Source organism: Amblyomma mixtum, chromosome 5 (genome assembly GCF_055824585.1).
Source record: "Amblyomma mixtum isolate Tamu chromosome 5, ASM5582458v1, whole genome shotgun sequence".
Lineage (NCBI taxonomy): Eukaryota > Metazoa > Arthropoda > Arachnida > Ixodida > Ixodidae > Amblyomma > Amblyomma mixtum.
In genome coordinates, this window is record NC_143016.1 from 79,190,342 (window position 1) to 79,212,693 (window position 22,352).

The 22,352-nt window shown below is 44.9% G+C and overlaps 3 protein-coding genes across 4 annotated transcripts; all 3 read left to right on the forward strand.

Annotated features, from left to right (window-relative positions):
- Positions 1–2,070: 2,070 nt before the first annotated feature.
- On the forward strand, positions 2,071–6,887 carry LOC149342758 (salivary anticoagulant protein P23-like). The gene is made up of 5 exons (XM_089545230.1): positions 2,071–2,301; positions 3,204–3,265; positions 3,744–3,874; positions 4,790–4,972; positions 6,257–6,887. The coding sequence occupies exons 2-5, from the start codon at positions 3,220–3,222 to the stop codon at positions 6,563–6,565; spliced, it is 669 nt and encodes a 222-aa protein (XP_089401356.1). The 5' UTR covers positions 2,071–2,301; positions 3,204–3,219; the 3' UTR covers positions 6,566–6,887.
- Positions 6,888–10,729: 3,842 nt separating this feature from the next.
- On the forward strand, positions 10,730–12,760 carry LOC149342759 (salivary anticoagulant protein P23-like). Its single transcript, XM_089542222.1, has 4 exons — positions 10,730–10,787; positions 10,971–11,098; positions 11,320–11,502; positions 12,398–12,760. The coding sequence occupies exons 1-4, from the start codon at positions 10,745–10,747 to the stop codon at positions 12,704–12,706; spliced, it is 663 nt and encodes a 220-aa protein (XP_089398348.1). The 5' UTR covers positions 10,730–10,744; the 3' UTR covers positions 12,707–12,760.
- Positions 12,761–15,806: 3,046 nt separating this feature from the next.
- On the forward strand, positions 15,807–21,930 carry LOC149342760 (uncharacterized). Of its 2 annotated transcripts, XM_089542223.1 has the most exons (5): positions 15,807–15,928; positions 19,204–19,334; positions 20,411–20,487; positions 21,519–21,599; positions 21,752–21,930. In XM_089542223.1, exons 1-5 carry the CDS (start codon positions 15,824–15,826, stop codon positions 21,895–21,897), a joined length of 540 nt encoding a protein of 179 aa, XP_089398349.1. In that variant the 5' UTR covers positions 15,807–15,823; the 3' UTR covers positions 21,898–21,930. The 2 variants fall into 2 exon arrangements, with proteins under 2 accessions (XP_089398349.1, XP_089398350.1); XM_089542224.1 differs by lacking the exon at positions 21,519–21,599.
- Positions 21,931–22,352: the final 422 nt, after the last annotated feature.

A 22,352-nucleotide genomic window follows, 5' to 3' on the forward strand; every position in this document is an offset into this window, starting at 1 on the left:
AGCATAGATTAATTCGCAGGAGCCGGGTGCTCGGGGCCCCTCGTCCAGGGCTCCGCTGGCGGCAGCTGCCTTGCGGACTAGCTGGGTGTTCCAGGCTTGCTAGTCCAGGCTGTCGCTGGTCAAAAAATGAAGTGCCTATTACAAGGTGGAAGCGCAAAATTAAAGGCTGCGCTGCTTGTTAGTATGCCGGATGCATAAAGTGTACGTACGGTCTGCAAGGTAACGAAATCTGGTACCCATTCCTTGTTTCTCGCGGCTGTCTGAAGCGTCAGTAACCTTCGAGCCATTTTTTCAAAAGCAATAAACACATAGCATGAAGCGAATGGGGAACAGTTTACAAGCTTGTGCAAACGAAACGTTCTTCTGCCACCTGTGACCGCCAAGCTTTGTTTGAAGTCAATAAAACCAGTGTTTGCTCTGTGTGAGTCTACGAAAGCACCTCTCTGAATCAATCACATATGCTAAATAGCAAGATTTATACGTTCAAGTAGACTATCTGAAAAGCCTTTTGAAATGGTATGACCACTAAGATTGAGTATTGCATAATTAATGATTGCCGAGGCAGGGAGTGCTTCCATGAATGGAGCCGTAGTGTATGACTCGTGATTAATTTCTACCACGAGAGTTTTATTAACACGCGCCAAAACATGTGCTTTTCGCATGTTCACTTTCTATTCCATTAAAATGGCGCCGCCATTGACGAGTTCTAACTCGCTACCTGGATCTTATTGACGGAACGCCTGTTGCGACCGAGCCGCCACGAATAGCATTATCTATGAACGGATTGGCCTTTTCAGATCACGTTTATGGGTTACATGCGATAATTCTTTAATGATGCAATGTGCTGTACAAAACTTTTCCGGAGAAGTGATGCATGCCACATACCCGTAATAGCTTGGTGGCTTGCTAGTTGCCTTATGCATTGTGGCTCTGCACTTTGCTAGGGTTTTAGCCAAAGTTTTCTCGGCTTGAGTGTATTACGACAAGAAATTAGAGTTATTTGGGAACTACTGTTGAACAACGTGAGCCACGCCGGTAAAGCTAGGTTGCTACGTTGTGTACGAAGTAAAAGAATGCATTTGCAGAACATGTGATCTGCATTTCCAAGCTGCAAGGGCTCAGCGGTGGCCGATGCAGCAAAGTTGATAGGCATGCTGAAGTTCTACTCTAACATGCATCGCTTGAAGACGAGGGAAACTAAGGATCTACTGAAGATATGTTTGACAATGAGGGTAATTTGTAGGTAGTAAGTTAGAGCAACGGAAGACGACTACACAGGCAGAAACACGGAAGCGTAACACATTGTTCCATGCATTCCCTTGTGCTCGTTGTTTGTTACAGTAACACATTACAAAGGTATATGCACCAACTATCGCAGCAAGATGTAAACGCTACTGAAGCCTTACTTTCTTTTTTTTCTTTGCATACACGTCTGTGGAAGTATGCTCGGTGTACATTCAAAATGAAATGGCTGTTGGAAAGAAAAAGATGCTTGCTCAGTGATCACAGCCACTTTATTCTTCACGAAAAGCCTTTGAAAAAAAAAATTGACACGGGGGGAATTCTTCAATAAAAAGTGAATTGTGAATTCATTTTTTCATGTGTCAGACGAGCCGATATTGTGCCATGCAAAGTAGTAACTTTACAAAACAAGGAAAGAAGCGCAGTAAATATTTTATGGCGTACATCACGAAGATGTGTTAAAGTTAACGTGATGCTATAGCGGCCACTCCGGGGGCTTCGAGATGCTTCATCAGATTAGCAGCGTTTCAGTCCAGATGTGCCTACTTGAGTATCTATCCTACAGCACACAGTAGCACTTCTAGCTAACCTACTACATTTTTCGCAGACTCTTGCATGGTTGCGCACTTACATCCTGTCCGCGTAACTATCTGTTATGTGAACCTTTTTACCAACAATTCCAACGCAATCCCCTCCCAGCCTCGCTTACCCCATACCCCGCCACTGCTCGAGCATACTGTTACAGGAAGCGGCGTCATGGAGTCAGCGCTCGCCGGTCACATTTCGCGCACAAACAGCGTCACGTACGTCCGTAACCTCCTGCACAGTCTGGCTGTCGACTGCGTGGAGGAGCAGCAACGAAACGACGACGCGTTCAGGGGCAGACCGCTGCGCCAACTGGTTTTGTGCCGCTGACGACACCGTCCAGCCGCTCTATCTAAACGGGCAACTCGAGACGGCCGCCAAAGAAGGCCAGGGAAGGGCTGGCTGCTCGCACGAGGAAAAGGCTGCACGAGACGCCTGGAGCGTACAACATTCGGAACACATACGACGGCAAAGGTGCGTACGCTGCCCCAACCCCTTATTCTCTTCCAACTCTCATGAGTTTCATCATGTCTGCTTGCAGTGAGATAGAAAGCCTATTACGGTGTGCTAGGAACAAGGAAGTTAATTTATGAGAGCCATACATATGCAAGACAAAAACAAAGAAGATTGGCTCTTTGTAGCGTGTGGCTTTATTGGTTCGTGAACGCTTACTTTGTGACCTGAAATCTCAGTGTATCTTGAAAGAAGGTGATATAGAACTCAACACTGAATTACTAGTCTAGTTCTTTTTTTTTAATTTCTGTGTTCTTACCTCGGCCTGAGGGTAGCCGTCTCACGATCTTGGAATGCTCCTGATGCTTTCTTGAACGCTGGATGTTCTTTTACTTGATGAACACGTAGGGATGAACACTGGGGCATCGCTTCTGTAATCATTGAATAGCTCTCAAATGGGGCAGCCTTAAAACAAACGGTTTAACAAATGGTTATGTCTAGCATGTACGCTGGATGACGGCGCACTAAAATGTGATATGAAATACTCATTGATCGTAATGATAATCGCAAAGTAGTCCATCGAATGTTTAAGTACTGTGCACAAGGCCGAATAAATAATATCGAAAGAGAACTGCGTGGGCATAGACGGGACCTTGTTACCCTGAATGCGACCTTAGTGTGCCGTGATTCTTTCTTCGCTATGTGCATTCGTTCCTGCAAGTTCCACTGCTTTTTCGCTATATGTTCGTGGTAGGTGAAAAATAAAAATAGTGTAGATTAGCAGTATTGATTAGGCTGTTGAATTACAGCGGGGCGTTAAAAAGAATTGAAGAGGCGATACTTTGGTGTGAAAGTACGTGTCGATTGTCGTCCTGTCATGAAGTAACGCCGCCTTTCCTGTTTTACGCTCTGATCTCTTTCAGCACACTGCACTAAACCATGGCTGGCTTTCGACAGCTCCTCCTCTTGGCCGCTGTCTTCGGCGGTAAGAATTTGTTGTAGATCAAGTACGACTAATTAGCGTGTATTTAACACCGACGAATGCAAAAACTGAAACAATTTATCGTGCCGTACCCATTGCCGATCCGTCTGTGGAATATATTTTGTTGATACCTGCACGTGGTTGCAGTATTTTCTCTACTGATAGCACCCTTGTCATGCTTCATTCAAACGCCCCCCCCCCCCCCCCCCCCCGCCTCTCATCATGCCCCCAACTGCTCAAAACAAATGGATGTATTAGGTTTCAAGCTTCTTTGAGTTCAAGTACCGTCCACACCCCCTCCCGTTCTTTGGTATAACATTGAGTAATAGTAATGACTGTGAAAAAAAAGAGAACTGGCTCCGAGATTTGAGAAACTGTTGTACAGATAATAGGCCGTGCCAGGGTCGACAGCACATCAGACAAATTATTACATCACGAAAGGAGGCGGTTTAACAAAACAAATTCTTCTTCTTATTTGCAGTTGCGTGGGCGGGAAGCGCAAAGGATTCCAATGCCTTCATGGACCAAATACTCCTTCAGAAGATGCCACAGCTGGTGCGGTCCAACTCCAGGCTGTATCCGAACGTTACCATTCCAGAATTCAAGTTCAAGGTGAGATTACAAGTTATCCTATGTGCATGTGGGGAGTGTTGCCATAGGTGCCATGACTTGTCCACGGCCAGCTTTATTGACCCCGAGAAGTCTGAGGACTTCTGACTTTCACTGGAAAATTTAGTGCACTGCACTATGTTTTTAACAAATGATTTAATCAAGGCACTACATATTGGTGCACATATTTTTGCACGCATGGTGTAGTGGAAAAGGAATGGGCCAGGATTTCCGCTAGTGGCAGAGAATTAGTGAACAAGCTATAGCAGAAAGGTATTGTTCAGTGCAAAAAGTGAAGAACTCATTTGTAGCCATTCCATTGTCATAACAGAAGATCAGCACTTATACTTACATTATGTAATGTGTTATATGACAGACAAACCTTTGATAATTTACACGTGTCTTGAAAGTTAGAGAGAAAACTACTACAATGCCATTTTACTCGCGTTTTATGGGATATATATATATATGCTTGTTTTGTGTATTTCAATTGAAAAAATTTGAGGGGACACTTAAGCTCCTCCTTAAGGGTATGACGAGACAGTATTAATGGATTAACGCCCATTTATGCGGAATTAGAAAAGCGACCAGAGTGCGACCCTGGTTGCTTTTCCCGAGCAACAACTGCCAACTGCTACGGTGGTCCGTTTCCTGACAATCCAGTGGGCAGGCTGTGATGACGCCACAACATCACGTGACCTAGGTGGCTAACCTAGGTTGCTTGTCTAGGGATTTTTTGCTCACAAAGTCGACGACGCTTGATTTTCTACAGAACGGGAGCCTTAACGCTATCGCGTTCATAGCGCCTTTAACGTTTCAGAATTCGATGCTTTACCAGAAGGCTAGAAGGGAAGCTAAGAAAGGACGTTGTTCAGCGTTTAGCCAGAAAGCTTTCGTCTATCTTCGCTTTGTTCACAGGTGGAGAGCACGCGAGGTCTTAACCGTGACCTCAAGGTCAAGATGAAGGAGGGAGCCGTGAAGGGCTTCGACACGGGCATTCACCGTACAACGGACTGCAACCCACCGGCCCCAGTGGCGTTCAACATAAGCGTCTCCTGCGTGCTGGACTTCAACGGAATCTACACAACATTTTTGGCCAAGGTACCCGTGCCGCCATGTTTCTTTTTAGCATAACTAAAAATAACGCTAATACACCCGAACAAAGGTTTGGTGGACTTACTTATATTATAGGTCAACAGACTGAATACAAAATGCAAAGGAGAACTTGTTTCCCGGGTACCGTCATGTGAAGTTGAGGACACATACTCGTGTATATTAAGGCGCATCGTCTTAGGGAGCTTTAGTTTATTCATAAACTAGCGGCTTGACTAGCCACTGTGAGCACATGGCCAATTGCTTCCTCGATTCGTGCAATCGTCAAGTGCATCGTGGTCTCTAAGATAACGCTGCGTACGTCGTATTTACTTAAAGGCAGTTAAAAGCGTGCCCAGCGGGTATCAAATACTGTGATGTACATGCGATGGCCATGTGTAGTTAGCATTGACCCTCTTCGCTTTTACGGCCCCGGTGAGAGAGGCAGAGAGCATGAGACAACCGGACATTGCTAGGCACGGCACGCAACCACAAACACATTCTTGCTCTTGCGACCGGTTACAGCCCTTCTACAAAATTAGACCGCTTCACGACATCGTTTCTACTCTGTAAATTTTAAAACAGAAAATTTTTATGTTCTCGTAGTTTGTTACGCGCCAAAAAAATTCTTAGTGGTATCATCTATGCATGAACTGCTGCACTGGGTATATCCGATCATCTGTTATCTAACTTTTAAAAACTCTGTTAAAAACTGAACTTCAACTTCATTAGATCCTGAGACTGCCTCATAGCCAATAGTTGTACGCCGGTTATGTCAATCAATGCAGTGGTGGTTCAGTTATTAAAATTTGAGTATCAATTTCTGTTTTATTTATGCAGGTTACTCCAACCTTATGCTTATCAGAGCTAACTGCTCAGGGCCACTATAACAGGACTATTTGATATTCGCAAACTATATCTACCTTCCTTTGCAGGCATAAAAAAGATCTTGATTAATCGGCAGTTCCTGTGTGCATCGTAATGACCATAATGGTGTCGTTGGTCATAATATTCGCCAGTTGGCTGAGGGAGAGGTAACGTCACCAGGGCAGATAATTGTCATTGGCAGAAGGAAAGGGGGCGTCACCAGATCGGAAGTGACGTCAATTCCGCCAAAAGACATCAACAGCTTCTAATGCTAATGCTAAGACTTAAGATAATCAGGTGTTCCTATGAATTTTTCCGCTTTGCTTTCAGACGTCACTGTGCATTAGTTAGCCATGACCAAGCTGTTGCAGCAAATCAGGAAGAGTTTGTTTTAACGTCTCTACCTTTTACTCCTCTGATCGGCAGACTGAAGGAGACAATCTGCTGGGCACAGAGAAGCGGGTTCCAGTCAACGTCACCGTCGTCGACACCACCGGACGTTTCGAGGCTACCTCGGCCACCGGCAGGTCCGGAATCGTGCGCACCTTCCACATTGACAAGATCCGGCTGCGCACCGTCTATGGAAACAACCTGAGCCTGAACGACGCCCGCAAGACAGAGTTCATTCGCCAGATCGAGGAGAAAGTGAACGCAGTGTTGTACGATGCACTCTACAACGAGTACATGCACCTCCTGAACCGCGCTGTTGAAGGCCTTCGATTCCCCAACCCCTGAACTGGCGACACCTGCGCTTCCTGTGTGGAACGGGAAATGAAGCACCTAGTTGGCTCAAGGCACGGGTGCTGAACCGGCGAAAAGAAACAAAAAAAGATTATAAGTGAGGACAGGGAAGAAATGCAATTTGTGCAAGCTAAATTGGAGCTGCACGACTCAAGTCGCTTCCAGCGGTGAGACAGAGGGAATCAAAGATAATGCAGAATAATCAACAAACCTGAAATTCCAAGAGACACGTTCATCTACATCGAGTGCCTCCGAGTGATAGCATTTTCATTAGAAAAGAAATGCACCTTTAATTAAAGCGTTCCATTGGAAGATACATGGCTGTCATTTCTTTACAACAATTTCATTGTCGCACATAGCCTTGAAAATTATTTAAAAAATGAAAAAGGGACACAGGAAGAAGCCGGAGCAGCGATCCCAGACGAGAGTCCTGCCCCACAGCAATCTTAAAGAGAACGAGATAGATCTCTTAGTTCAAAAATGAGAACATCAACAAATTTATTGCTTTGCCAAAACTTCTAGCTCTACCACTTTATATCTATTTATACGGCAGAAAATCACTGGAGAGTCGGTCCTCGAACGGAAATAGATTTTGTGACATGCTTTTCGATTTCCTGGAAAAGGTAAGAAAACTGCAGCAACAGCAAGCCAAACAAACGCATTTTGCAATCTGCTCCAAAACATATTATTATTTCGTTTTCTATAAATATAGATTATTCTTATGTAAACAACGTGTTCGTTTCAAGAGTTATGCTGTCATAATTATTAACACTTAAGCAAACCATTTTATTGCACAGCGTAGTGGTCAGACTTAACTTCCACTCCACTGCAACTGAACGGTCTCAACGGTCAACGTACAGTCTTTGTCAAAAGTTTAGAGCCCAGGGGGTTCACTTCGAAGCTTTATATTGGGACTCCAGGAGCATTCATGGAAATCCTACCTATTGCAGGAGGCAGTACCGGAAATCTTCTCATGTCCAGGAAATTCGGAGTGCTAGAGATCCATTAAGAACGACACAGTGTGGCCTAAAAGAAAACCCCTTGGGCCCCAAACTTTTGACAAAGGTACTACAACTTTCTTATACTACTTCGGTTTCAACCTTTTTTTTTTTTTTAAAAAAGACCTTTAGTAATATGGCAGGCCTTTACATTCCCGAAATTAACTTATCAGGACGTATTACGTAGTTACTAATTTGCTGGCAAGTTGTGTTAAAAAAAGTTTCAATAGCGGCTCTCCTCGGTCCCCGCTACGCTTCCGGAATAACGCAAAGGAGCACCACTCAGGATTGACCGATATTGGCAAAAAAAAAAAAAAAAGAATTATTGCTGCGTATAACCAGTTTTTTTTTTCTAGAGAAGACAAGGTGCCAGGTACCGCTGAGTTCGCTTAGACCTCCTTAATATTTTAATTACTGTAGCTTTCGTCGTCTTACTTGTATACCTGTACGTTGTATGGATTTCCCACGAAAACACCTACGAGTATACGCGGCGATAGCTTGTCTTGGCAATGAAGGGAAGACTGCAGAGGGTGAGTGTATGTAGCTGACAATCCACCAAATAGCTCGGCCACACAATGGTGCTCCTGACTGCCTGGCGCGTTACTCTGTGAACACTTTGCTTCACTTCGTTGTTGATATAACTTGCGCCATCTATGGAAGCTTATTCTGACATGTGCCTAGCAAATTTGATGTAATCAAGAAAATTTTGTTCTTGGCTCTGAAACGTTGAAATTTGGCAAATTGCGTTATAAATATGCTTTAAATAACGAATGTTGACAGTATATACTGTGTCAAGCGAAAACTAAAAGCTGCAAGCGGGGAATATATTCCGCTGCGTATAAAAAGAGGGCGTGTTTCGGCGCCGATTCTGCTCCATTGCCAGCAAAAGTCTCGCAGTATAGATAATGCTTCTTTATAGACAATGTAAGCTCGACCAGACAACACACTTGTAGCTCAAGAGCTTGACACAATTTGCAAAATCTTACTTCTTCAAAGTATACTATTAATAATAAGCTGGAAGGCTAGAGACATTCTATAGCTCATAATAAATATGCGCTGAAACACTTCGCACAGAGGTATGACATGCATTTTATGTTGAAGGACTCTTTTTTAAGAATCTCTTGCAGCAAGAATGTTTCGACTGCATTTTGAGGAAGCGGAGTTGCCAGAAATATAAACTTACTCTCCCCCTCTTCGCATCTCTCCTCCTCTCGTAATGCCCAGAACGTTTAAAATTAGGCGCCTATCCACTCGCCCCAGCAAGGCAAAGTCATCGTTGATTCAAACAACTCATCGCTAGTTTTTTCAGCGCTAGCTGTTCCTAGCTCTTTCCTCAGAAATGTGGCTGCGGTGGCGCCGTCCGCACAGCCCAATGCCAGGTATCCATCGCCCCCCCAGCGCCTTCCACATCACCAGCACCTTCCGCATGCGAGGCAGATGCACTAAATCCCCGGTTTCATTGCGGTGGGCTAGTGGGTACAGTGTTAGTTGTTCATAGCCCTCTGCTTAATCCTGCACCCTCGGAGTCCGCAAGCATACCACCTAGCACCCGCGGCTAAAACTGCCCCTCCGTGCACCTACCGGGGGAAATGCGCCTCCGACATACAAAGTCAGCACCTTAAACACAGCACCTCCTTCAACACCGCTGCTGCGGCATAGTGTTCACAGCCTCCACTCTAATATGTCTCAGTTTGGCAATCAAAAGCCAGATTAAGCTGCATCATTAGAAGTAACAAACTCGTAACCATTCTGTGATTGTTTCTTCGCTTTTCTATTTATCTCAAGCGGTAGCTGCTTGCAGTCATGATGCCCATATGTGGTTGAGAAGGCGATGGTGCACGGCTGACCTTTGTCTGCTAACTTTTTTTTTACTTTCGTTTCAGTGTAGCAGCTGCGTTGTGCTATTGAGACACCACTAGCTAGCCTGAGCGAATCGGACGAATAGTCTTTTTGAATCCCCTGCACGTAGACGGGCAAAGGGCGCCAGTTTAAAAAAAGTTGAAGGAAGCGCGAGTAAATATGTGTAATATTTAGGTGAGATGCTCATGGCAACACGACCTAACAACTGGACAAGTTTGCTTATGTTGTTCGAAAAGGGTTGCAGGTCTTCTTCAAAACTTCAAAAACGAATATCCACTACATCTACACTGAGACTTCATGAGGCTATAAATCTTATAGTATTACAAAAGCGAAAGTAATGTGTGTTATTTTACGAAACAGGTTAGGAGCTGTGAAAGTAGCTGCCGGACTGAAACGCGTAATTTCTAGTTCAATGTAATTAATATTGTGGACGTGTCAACTTTATTAGATAAAGGATTTTTCCTCGTCTCTTAAAATTTAGCACGCGCAGTTTCTGACGCGATGAATTTTCTGATGGACGGACAAGGCTGATCAGTGTGTGCTTCATACAGCTTCGCGTATCGGCCGGACTTCGGCGACACATCTACGGTGAGGAGCGGAATTTGCCCAAGATCGACTTGGCAAGAACAATGGATGAACAGGAGAACAGTACTAGGCGACACATGTGCGGTCCTGGTGGTTTTTCCTTTCAGTCTAGCGGAAAGCTCTGGGCAGGACAGGACGTGCGGTGAGTACGGGGTGTACGCCATATTCGTACGCTACGTATAAATGTAACAATAATGTGCTATTTAAAGCGCAGTTTGATTGCTAAAGTATAGTTCCGCAGTGAAAATACTTGTCTTTCAAGTGGGTGTTTTTTTTTTAAAGCTTATGCTGCATCGCGTTTAGATTGAGAGAAGCTTGAGAAAAGGTAGCCTTAGAGACGGCAATAATTGCAGCCAAAATCCGTGCTGTGTGCTAATGCTGTATTATGCGCACATAATGATCTGTGACCATTGCACTCAATAAGCACATTTGCTTAACGCACTTTATGCTTTCTTACAAGAACCTCACTAGAGATAAATTTTTGCCACGCTTTCAGCAATGAAGCTATCATTCATACTTCATTCACAAAACAATTCCGGTTGAGAACAGCTATATTGCTTCTGGACATGTGTCAAGCTGCCCCTGGTACTTCAGTGAAGACAAGTTAGCTTTAGTTGAGAGACTGTCTGACAAAACTAGTCGAAAAAAAATGGTGCGAATAAAATAGTAATCTGTGTATAAATGCGAATATTTTGTTTCCATTCTTTCAGTTACATTGCCAAGCTTCGCCATGATCGGACAAATAATCCTCTTGGCGTCGTTGGTGGTCCTTGGTGAGCGCATAATAATTTTACCCTCTATCACTGAATGCACTGTGTTAAATGGCCTTGAACAAATCTTATTTTTCTTTATTGCAAAGCGAAAGACGTAATTTGCATGCAGACGTGTGATAGCATGTCTAAAACAAACGTAGCCATGATATCGCATTAATCTGTTTGATTTCCATGGTACCGCAGTGCACGTTTCGACAGTGAGAGACTCCAACCGGTTTCTCGACATCATTCTCGAAGATAAGATTCCAACGCAGATCAGAAGTCTTAAAAATGTTTACCCATTTGCGTCTGTTCCCGAGTTCAAATTCAAGGTAAGCTGACAACACCTCCTACCCTCATGTCTTTGCGCCGCTCGTGGCTTGCTGAAGGTCAACTGGTGAGACGAGCACACAAAAAGAATCGAGGTCAGGAAATAGATGAAACGAGATCGCAAGAAAGACAAGACTGTAGTCAACGTTTCAGAAGCGCTTGCTATAAAACTGATGAAATTAAGTTGCACTTGTAATACGTAATAAAATATATTTTCCCACAGATTAAACGTACTGGAATCACGAACAGAGATCTTAAGGTGAAGGTAAAAGGAGGAATGCTGCGTGGATTCGACACTGGCGTCCGTCGCGTTGGAGAGTGTCATCCGCCCGTTCTGATTAGCGGGAACATCACCATATCCTGCATGCTGGAGTTCAACGGTATCAACGCTTCATTCCTAGTGGAGGTGAGACACTGAAGAAGTTATCTTGAAATAGCTTTTGATTAATTCCTATGTTTCTCTGACTGGCTTGATACTCCATGTATCCATGCATTCCGGATAGGTGGATTATAGGATTACACAGATGACGCGAAGCTGCTGGACACAAAAGTCGGAACTCAAGAACAAAGCGCAAGATTACGCCGGGTTAATCTGATTAAGCTGTGTTTAATCCCCTTCCATGTGCCACCTCCCTGCAGTCTCACGCTAGCAGGTACAAGGAGATTATCCAAGATGTCATAAAAACCGGTCGACGGCATTGGCTGGAGGGCCTCTCTCGAGGGGCATTTGCTGCTCCATTCTTTTGCTGTCCCCATTGCAGTATTGTAGGTGAGACTATCGAAAGAGTACGATCCACGTCAAGTGTCTCGTCAGTACGCGTTGGCTCTTGCGAGCCTCATAGGTTAAGCTTGACGTCCCAGGACTGTGATTTCTGTTCGTGTTAACACATCATCCAGTGAAGTGGCGATTTCGTAAATGCAAGTTTGTAGTGGCTCCGAACTGTACGACTGTAAGTCCTGGGATATGGGACATTTGTGCATAAACTATCGCTTCAATCCGCGAGGTTACTCTGATTAGAGAATTAGTATTTGCTTCAGGTATTACCCGCGGCACTGCGCAAGTTTAAAGAGGCACTAGCCCAGTAACGTCCGTCTTACTCCTGTTGCCGTGTTTGTGTTCTTGAGACTCCGGGACCTTTCCATTATGACGCGCCTTGCATGTGTGGTTCTTTTGTTGGGGGCATTCATTTTATCGTGCCGAAAGGTGCTCACTGTGATCATACTAACATATCACAGCCACCGCCTTTTAACCTCCTACGCTCTATGGAACTCTATCTCGTGCGCTGTTTCCTGCCATGCAGGTCAAGGGGGACACGCTGGTGCGCAAGGAGAAGACGGTACCTGTGAACGTCACCGTGGTGGACACCGTGGGACGCTTTGAGGCTACCGCGTACCCCGGCCGTCCGGGTACGCTGCGTACCTTCCACATCGAGAAGGTACGCATGCACACCGTCTGCGACCGGCGGCTCAGCCTGAACGCCGAGCGACAGCGCAGCTTCAGCGACGAGATGGAGCGCAGCCTGCACTCAGTCATATACGACTTCCTCTACACCGACTACAAGCGAGCCCTGGAGAAGGCTGTCGAATCCATGCCCTTCCCCAATGCCTGAGGGCACTGCTGAATTGCTCCTTATGCTGCATTTGCATTGCGTGCAAAGATGTATCCGTTCTTTGATACGTGAGAGCAAGTGCTTTTTGTTTAGATGTGAGCAGAGATTAAAACCAGTTACTGATGGCTCGTGAGTGTCGGCGTCATTGACTTAATAAAAAAAATTCTTTGCCAATACTGCCTCATTGTTCGACATAAGAGCGTTACGAGGGGTTGAAAGTCTTTACATCGGTGTGCTCAGCAAACGTGGAGAAGACCAAATCCAAACATCCGAACGTCCCTTCTAAGACACAAGCAGCGCCTCTACTTCATGGATTTTGCACTACTATTGCGATTTACAGCCCCCTTCGCTATTCCTCGTTATATCAGTTAATAAATTGTAGAAATGTGTGCATCACAACATGACGAATCGTTTGACACCATCCGGAACCCCCTGCGACAGACGGCTCGGTCGTAATGGCTGTATGAACGTCCTCGGAATGCACGATTTGGGGGCGGAAAGGTAGTCATTGCGAATCCTACACATATTGCGGGCTTCATCTTAATGAGTAATTGTATCCTCAGGAACATTCTTCGTAACATTCTTCGAACATTCTTCGTAAAACGGGTAACCCTAAGTTTTATGCAAATGGCGGTCCCGGCGGGGGGGGGGGGGGGGGGGGTTTCTACTTCGATCGCCGCTATACCGCAAACACATGACGAATCGAAAGGGTAGGTATCAATTTAGGCACTACGCGCCCACTGTTGCTACGGTACATGTGGTTACTGCTGTGGTCAATTTTCCCTTCATTGCAGACAGACGCATCCTTGACGAATGTAAGTAGCTAACGCTCTTAAATTATTTTAAGGAGCCGATTGTGTGTTGCAATCTAGGAGGCTGAGCTGTTAATGCTGAGACTGCTTTGAATGTTTCGCCCAATGCGTTGTGTTTAGAGACAGGCTGTAAACACAAGAACAATCCTAGAGATCTTTGTGTTTCAGGAGTTCATTAACATGTCGTTACGACATGCAGGCATGACAGTGTTTCAGTTTCATGAGCATAGCGTTCAAAATGATCCTGTTCATTTGCCATTAAAAACATTTTTCGTTACACGGCGGAACGCACTCGCAAACTTCATCTCTCTGGATAATTTTTAACAAACGAAGCCGCTTTCTTACGTCTGAAGAATGAGTAAAGCCTTGTAGTGTTTCCAGATAAAAAAATTAATTCCGCGTTAACGAATTTCGGTTATGTGACAGCACCCTGAACACAGAGTGACGTACAAAGCATCGCGGGGAAAGGCAGGTATAGCCCGAACTGGAGCAAAGACGGATGACCCCCCACCCCCCTTCCCCTCAACGACAAAACTGGCATCGTTCTCTTGCGAGCGATGTTCACCCTTGACACAGGTCCAACGCCGCCTGTTCTTTTTTTCTAATTCATGAACCCTTTAAGCCACACAAACCTTTTGTTGTTGAAGTGCAATGTCACGTAATGGGAGGAGATCATGAAAATTAACAGCTGTGAAGAAGAAGATGGACCCCTTCGCTGGACGCCGATAAAGAAGAAGCGGTTGTGGGATTGCCATCGCGCAGATCGTGTTGGTCTTGGTCGCCTCGCTCCATCGCCGACCTCGACGCCGTCCCCGAAGTCCTTCTTCTACACAGCCATTATCTCTGTTATATGTGCACTGTGCAGCAAGCGCTCACGTAATGTGTGCCTGAAATATGTAGCGTTGCCTCGCGACGTAGTAGCCCGGAATTGATGCTTGATGATTGCCGATGGACCATACTCGTCCACCAGTCATTTGCAGGCATTCCAGCCGACTGGTTTGTGCTATGACGCCGGAAAAATTTTTTTCCGCACACCCGAATTCTGTCTTTCTGCCGACTCTAGAACCCTGCCAACATATCTATTCTATCTTTTACTAAAACCCACTGGCGTTGTAGAGGCAGCAATTGGCGTGAGCTCCTCAGAGGATAGGTTCGAAGACAGACCTATCGTATGATGAACTAACGCCAATTCCTGCTCTACAACGCCGGTGGGTAGCACAAACCTGTTCGAGCGTAGCCTTTGTATTGATTTACAGGTGATCTGGCTACAGTTAGTCTTCCTAAATTAGCCTACGCGAAAGCCGTACGGATATCAGGAACTGTTATCAGATGGGTACAGTTTTGCATAATCAGCTCGTGAGCTCCGGACGTCAGTTTAGCTCGCGCAATGTCATATCTCTTTGATGAAACCGAGCCCACTGCCTTGGAGGAGGTAAATTACCTGTTTACGTTTCTGTAGCGAAGACAGCTTGGTTGCACATTAAGAGCCTTTGTCGCTACACGCTGAAAACCTTCCTTTAGTTTAAAATGGCTTCTACTGCAAGGCAAAAAGTAAGTATACATGTTAAGCAGAAAGAGGAAAAAAATTACAGCAGTAGGTAGCGTAAAACAGTTACAAATCATATCGAATATCAGCATCCGCTGTGATCGTGCACTAGCTGCTTACCGCCATTTTTTAGTCTTCCTCCTAATTACGTACTCTTTGTCTTTCCAAGTGAACCACGACGTTCCCCAGTACCGAGCTCCACTGCATTACCAGCATGATGTCGGCTCAGAAACGGAGACGTCAAGGTTTCAATTTACCGCTCGGCCACCAATGCACGGCTTTCTTTGTTCTATTTCCTTTGAGCCCGCGGCGCGCGACAAACTTTCTTAAGTTCAGTGCAACACTTTGTGAGAATTTGTATGACATCAGGTTGTCATCGATTGTGAACATTTGATGCCTAAGATATGGTCCGCTTCAGAAGAATATCATATGTAACGATGACAAAAAGAAAACTTGACACAGGCGCATAAATGCAAATTGAACGAAATTATCCGTGAAGCCCGACCACGAGGGTATACCCAGCATAGCCTCTCGAGCAAGGCCGAGGGGAGCAATTATCACGGCATAATTTCCATTATCCACCGCTGCTCGGCAGTATAAACAGTAATTTGCCTGGGCCGCAGGGAGTTTGTCCGGTTTGTGCAGCTGTTGCGAGGAGTCAATGGCGGACCTGAGCACACGTATCTGCTGCCTTTTAAAAGCTCGCTGCCTGGATCTCCGCTCATCAGGACTGGTTGCACCTCTGAACTGCAACAAGTTATGCTGCACCCAAAGTTTTTCATCCTCCTCGTGTCTGCCATGATCGCCAGGTACGGCGCGATGGCAAACCCGAAAACACTTAAGGATGTTTTCAATCCACTAAAGGTAAGGAGGCCAGTACCAGCAGTGATGTTCTAGTGAATTTTGGCGGGAAAATCGAGAGACCTAAAGAAGTGATGATGGAATGGCCACAGTTTCTCTGTCGATGTTCAATTGCATTGACATGCACTAACTTCCATTGGTTAGCACTCGAAGGCCACTCATTTGAACATTTCGTGAAGATAGGCTGATTGCTGCCGTGCTGTTGAGGCTTAATATGATATTCAGCCGTTGAGGACCTGGATGACCTTGACAATACAATGACGCACGCTGCACTGAAGTATGCAGCACGTACTTCAGTCCACTCCGTATCTCTGCCGTAACAGCCATGTAGTGCTACGCTTTCCTCAAGTGGAAGTGTCTTGAGCTTTTAGCTTTATTTGTTCGCAGAACAGCAACTCGCTGAAAGAGACTTTTCGCGCTTATTATATTTTCATTTCTTGCGTTGTTCCATCAAAGGTGTCCCTTTTCTACATCTGCAAAACAACAGTGGTGTATGGCTTGGAAGCTTAAGCTAGAACAACAGCTAATTCGCTCTTGCACGCGAACATTTAGGCAGCTTCATATTTGTTTTAGTTTCTGCAACTTTAGCGCCATTCATCGCTTCATGCATGCTGCTAGGGTAAACGCAGACATTAGCGCTAATAGCCTCAGCCTGTCTTCTTACTTAAAACGCATTAAGCAGAGATGCACTAGCTTGGCGCAGTCCATTCCATTTCTTATCCTCATGCACAAACACTTGATGATACGAGCCAAATGCTTACGTGTTGGTTATAGTATTCTTTCTGTTCTAACTGGACGGAATAGTAGTAGTTTTCTTCTTGACTGCGCTCGCACAGCTCGCACTAAATGGTCAGATGAACTATTCCTGCATATTCATGCATATTTGCGCAATAAAAACAAAAACTGGAAGGAATGACGCCAAAATTAATCCGGATGACTTCTTTTTGTTTCCTAACAAAGATGTAGTTGTTAAGAAGAAACGTGACTTTCAACATAAACGTTTTCGTTTTGCCAAGGAGTTCGATCAAATTTTAACTTAAGCGCAGAACAATTCAGCATTATATGAAGAAAGCTTTTTGCACCAATGTTTTCTCCTCTATACCTGGTGAAAAGCCTGTAGACTTCACAAAATGTGGTAGAAAACTTCAGCATTCACTGGATTTCTGAACATACGCTGCACGTCATGAAATTATATTTTTCCCATAAGAAATATCTGGTTGCCTTTTTTTTTGTGGTGAAGAACATGTGTAAACTGCGAGCAAAAATATTCTACCAAGAATTCACGATTCATCAATCTAAAAAAAATAATAGTCATGGCGTTTAATGTAGTTCAGAGAGTGCAATAGAAAAAGGGGGTTGAAACAGTCGCGAAGAAATTAGTTCCCCAAGGTGAGCAACCACCCAGAAAAGCAGTTTCGATAAACAAGCACTTAAAGTTTAGCGCGTCTCCAGAGGACACCAGACTTGCAGTCCTCGTGCCATTTTGACTGCTGCGTTGCCTAGCTATCTGGCCTTCCCCTTGATGCGCTTTTGATGACTCCTCTCTCCACGTGGCTACTTTTCAGCTGCTTGTAGTAGATTGTCGCTCTTTAGCAACGGCACCCTAAGAGCTCGGCTGCGCCTTTATGATTATATGACGTCAACCGCGCGGTTTCCATCGCTGATCAAGACACTTCCCACAGACGCGCTACCAGCAAAGCCTGAATCGCCCGTATACCCGTCTTTGTAGCCCTCCGCAATAAATTCCCTCATAGCAGCCCACAGCCCATTCATGGTCGTTGGAGGCTTTCACATGCGGATGCTGTAAAAAGGCGCTATTTCGTATTTCTTTTCGAATTGGGTTTCAATAACCGAAGTCCCGGAGTGTCGCTGAAGTCCTACCCCGAAACAATAAAACACCACTGGTGCAAGTGTAGCAAACCGAGCGCAAGATAACACGCAGTGCCATTGGCTCCGCGCAAACTCTTCCCGTTGGTTGCTAAGGGCAACCGCTGAAGAGGCCAATGCCAACGCGGGCAGTCTCATAGTGAGACCTTGAAACTTTTGCTAATCGCGTGTTTGCTTCTGTGCGCTTAATGGTGCTGAAGCGGCCGTTTTGAATATGAGGATACACACTTTCCTCGAGCAAGCGATAGCGTCTCCTGGTTGCGGCTCCACAAGGTACCGGAGTTAAACATTTTTTTTTCTGCAACAGTTTCAAGGCATTAAGGCTGTTGAGGAAGCAACTTCTTCGGAGCATTTACCTTCAAACTTTGAGCATTGAAACTACGAGATAGCATAGAAAAGAAGTCATAAGATCTTTAAAAAATTATTATTTCGCGATTTGAAAGCCGCCCCCCCCCCCCACCCCCTGCTTACACACACACTTAAACATAAAATTAACCAAAGAGCCACTGCACGTGGTCTTAGGAATAAAATTATTTAATTCGAGTCAACTGTGTTAGTGACTCTAGTACTGAGCATAGATGATATGCTAGAACGAATTTGCTGATGAAAATAACTTTCTTAGCAACCATAACCTTTTTGCGTGGTGAAGTAACAGGTCGTAACAACTTCCGATGGTTCGAGGAGGCGTCTGACAATGGGCTTCTTATGAGGACCCTAGCATCCGCTTCTGATAATAGTACAGGTATATGCTACAGTGATCCGCCATGGTGGCTCAGTGACTTTGACATTCGGCTGCTTATCCCAAGGCTGCGGGATCGAATCCTGGCGCTGGCGGCATCATTATTATGGAGAAAATATGCGAAAACTTTCGCGTACTAAGCTAGTTCAGCGTTCGTTAAAGAGCCTTAGGCGCTCTAAATAAATCAGGAGCCCTCAGCGACGGCATCCCCCATAGTCCATGTGTAGCTTCGAGAGGTTGAACCTCCTGTACCACCGCAAATGTTAGTCTAGACATCATCATCATCATCACCATCATCATCATCAGCCTGAGTACGCCCACTGCAGGGCAAAGGCCTCTCCCGTGTCTCTCCAGCTAATCCTGTCCTTCGCCAGTTGCGGCTACCATAGTCCCACAAATTTCTTAATCTCATCCGCCCACCTAACTTTCTGCCGTCCCCTGCTACGCTTGCCTTCTCTTGGTATCCACTCCGTTACCCTTAAGGACCAGCGGTTATCTTGCCTCTTGATTTCAACTAGGATGTTATCAATCCGCATTTGTTCTCTCACCTAATCCGCCCGCTTCCGATCTCTTAACGTTACATCTACAATAAAAACGAAACTTGCAGGGAAAAAAAAAACCAACTAATCGCCCAATTTTACTGCGTTTCCAGTTCAAAGGCAAGTGGTGGGTGGACAGCTTCAGCCAAGCCATCTATGGTGACGCGGATCGCTGCGCACACTTCACGATTCAAAAAGACCATGACAACGTCTTCAGAGTCAAGACAGAATACGTCAGCACCGAGTAAGGTTCAAATAAAGCAGCAACTTAAGAAAAAGAAATAACGTAGCCACACGGACACCCTGGCTATTCGATTAAGTGGTCTTTTGGTGACAACTTATTTAGAAAAAGTCGTGAAGAGAACAAGGTAACAGAATGAAAATAGCACTATGAGAATACAGATTAAAAAAAAAAGGAATGCCGGCAAGTCACCCGTAGTAGATGCAGGAAAAAAATTTACGGTCGAGTTGCGTGTAGCAGCGGTTAAGGGATGCACCACTGCCCTGCGATGGCATTTGCTGCCATCGGTGGCGATAGTGAGTCAGGTTGCTCTGCCCGAGCAACTTCTCGCAACCAGTCATAGATTAAATTGCTACTATATATATATACCGGGACAGCCTCCTCAAAGGAGGCTTCAGACGGAAAAACAAACAGAAAGACAGACAAACCACAGCTAAATGCGGGGAATGCCCACTATATATGCTATAACTTTAAAACAAAACTCACAGGGGCAACTAATTCTATCATGCTTTCGCAATGCGAGAGCCGACATATTGTTACGTGACGGCAAGCTGATGAAAACAGGAGTACATGGCAGTTGGCGATGGAATCATTTAATGGCGGCTGGACTAGCGCGAGCGCTCTGTGCCGCGCCACTGCCCACTTTGTCGCTTTCTAGTCCGTAACAGTATTATGAAATTCCGGGCACTGGACCGGGAGTGGCGTCACTTCCGGTTTCATGACGTCACTGATCCCCAGCTAATCAGCTAATCGAAATGCTCCGTTCTGGTGACGTCAGCTGTTCCACCTGATGAGTGATTTTAGCATTTCACGGCAGATTTTCTTCACGAAGAGGCTTCTAATTTTATCGGATTGAAATTCGCCTCCAAGCGCTTACAGCCAAAGCTGAGTCGTTGCACAGAAACTAGAAAGGCTGCTATTGTTCGCTACTCAAATTCTTACTGTATTTTACGAACTGAGCAAGGTTTGCCTAGCTGTGACAACCATTGCTTTTTTTTACGTCTCAGAGCGGAGTGCATCTCGCTTAAAGCACTTTGCAATGCCATTGACTCTGCTTTTTCTCTTTTTTAACAATGCAGCAACGAACTTGTGGAAATGAGCGTTGACGTGGTTGAGGACGAGCGGCATCCCTCGAGATTCCTCCTGAAGCTCGGAGGTAAAATTGACATTTTGCAGTACTATTTGTTATCCGCTGCAAAGAGACACTCGCATACTCGCATGCAGTATGTCGCGAATAGCATGACTTGCCCGACCTATTTTGGCCACATAGAGAGTGTCCAAGCTGTGAAAGTTTACGGTGTGTACTTGCCAATGGTATTCCGGCTGACATCGGTTCGCAGTTGTCATTTTAAGTCTCTGCGTAGCCGCCATTCACAGCGCCATTCATATCTACTCACCTGCTTTTATTTTTGGTGGACACTGCAACGAAAAGATGTAATAGAACATGTTCAGTTTAGTCTCGCTCGATTCCCATTGGCCTCTCTACTACTCAGGGAGAGGGAAGTGCAGAACTAGTTGGATTAAATAATGGGGCCTTAAAACTTTCCTTGGTCGAAAAGTCTTTTAATTTTGCTATTTGTGCAGTTCCATCTTTGGAAATTTGCTCATACATCTGCATTGAAGCAGGACGTAAACCACAAATAACTAGTTTAAAGGGGAAAATGACTAGCACGCGAAAAGGCAATATGCGAATACACTGTAAATGCCGCCTATGGCTAGCGACCACGCTCTTAAAAGGGCACATCTTTTTCACAATATTTTTTACTTCACACGATTACGGAGAATGTTTTCGTCTCTTGAAATAGCCGCATATTTGTTGTCGATTATTGTAAAAGCTTCGACTCAAACTCGTTGCTATTTCACCTTTTCAATGTTTTTGTTCATTCCAAGAAGAATTCGGCTGCTATGATAGTTAATTTTTGCAGCACTGCTGCTTCTCCACTCATCTTTTCAGTAATTTATTTCTACAGCTGGCTAAATCCTATTAACTTCTAGTTTCTCTCATTCTGCTGTACTGTTGCTCGTGCTCATTCTTTTGTTGCTTTCCAAAGAAAATAATATTTCCATGTCTTGCATTTATCTTAAACGCAGCAGATTTATCGCGACATTATTTCTTCGTTTATTGTACTCTTACTGCGCGAAGTGTTCCAAAAGCACCTGAACTGAAGCGCTGTGACAATCGTTTAGATGAAATCATTTTGGAGACAGCCATTGTCGACACTGACTACGACAATTGGGCAGTTGTGTGGGCCAAGAGCGGGACGGTTGGTAAGTGCATCAATGGGTTGCCTAAAGTCATTTTTTATTAAACTATGCCTCTTTCGCTTCAACTCTTTCACTTTCTCCTCTAACGTTTCCTGATCTCCCCTGCAAAGAACTGAGCTATGATGCTTACTATATTTGTTGTTTACGGATTTCAGCTGCATACCACGTCGTGACACGGAAACCGAACGCAGAAGATCAGTTTCTTTCAGCTATACAGGCGGCTTTAGACAAAGAAGGACTCAAAAAAGCCGACTTCAAGAAAGTGCCCAACATGGATTGCTCCAAGAAGGACACGATATAATTCGCGCGACGGAAAAATAAATGTTCGAACGGATATTTATCTTGGGCTTGCTTTGGAGGCTCTTGCAGAAGTGTTTGAGATAACCCTTTTAGACGAGCATTATGTTCTATTACAGAGCAAAATGCCAAACTTTGTGTATATGTATGCTTAGAACCACCACATTTCACAAAAGCAGCATGAAGGTAGGAAGTTCACGGATGCCACACACTTACACGCTCAATGATTTGCAGCCTTTTTCTTCCATCAAAGACATTTATGCTCATTTATTTTCCGCATTATCCGAAGCTGTTTCTGCAACAAAAGCTTAGTTACGGTGACCTTTAGTAGAACATTTCATGACTTCGCAGAAGAGATAATTGAAAGCCCCAGACAGCACTTCCAAGGCGCGCTGTACAACTTCGCGACGTTCACCTCCATTTCTTGTTTTGCAAAAGCTATTCTTTTTTCTAGGCACT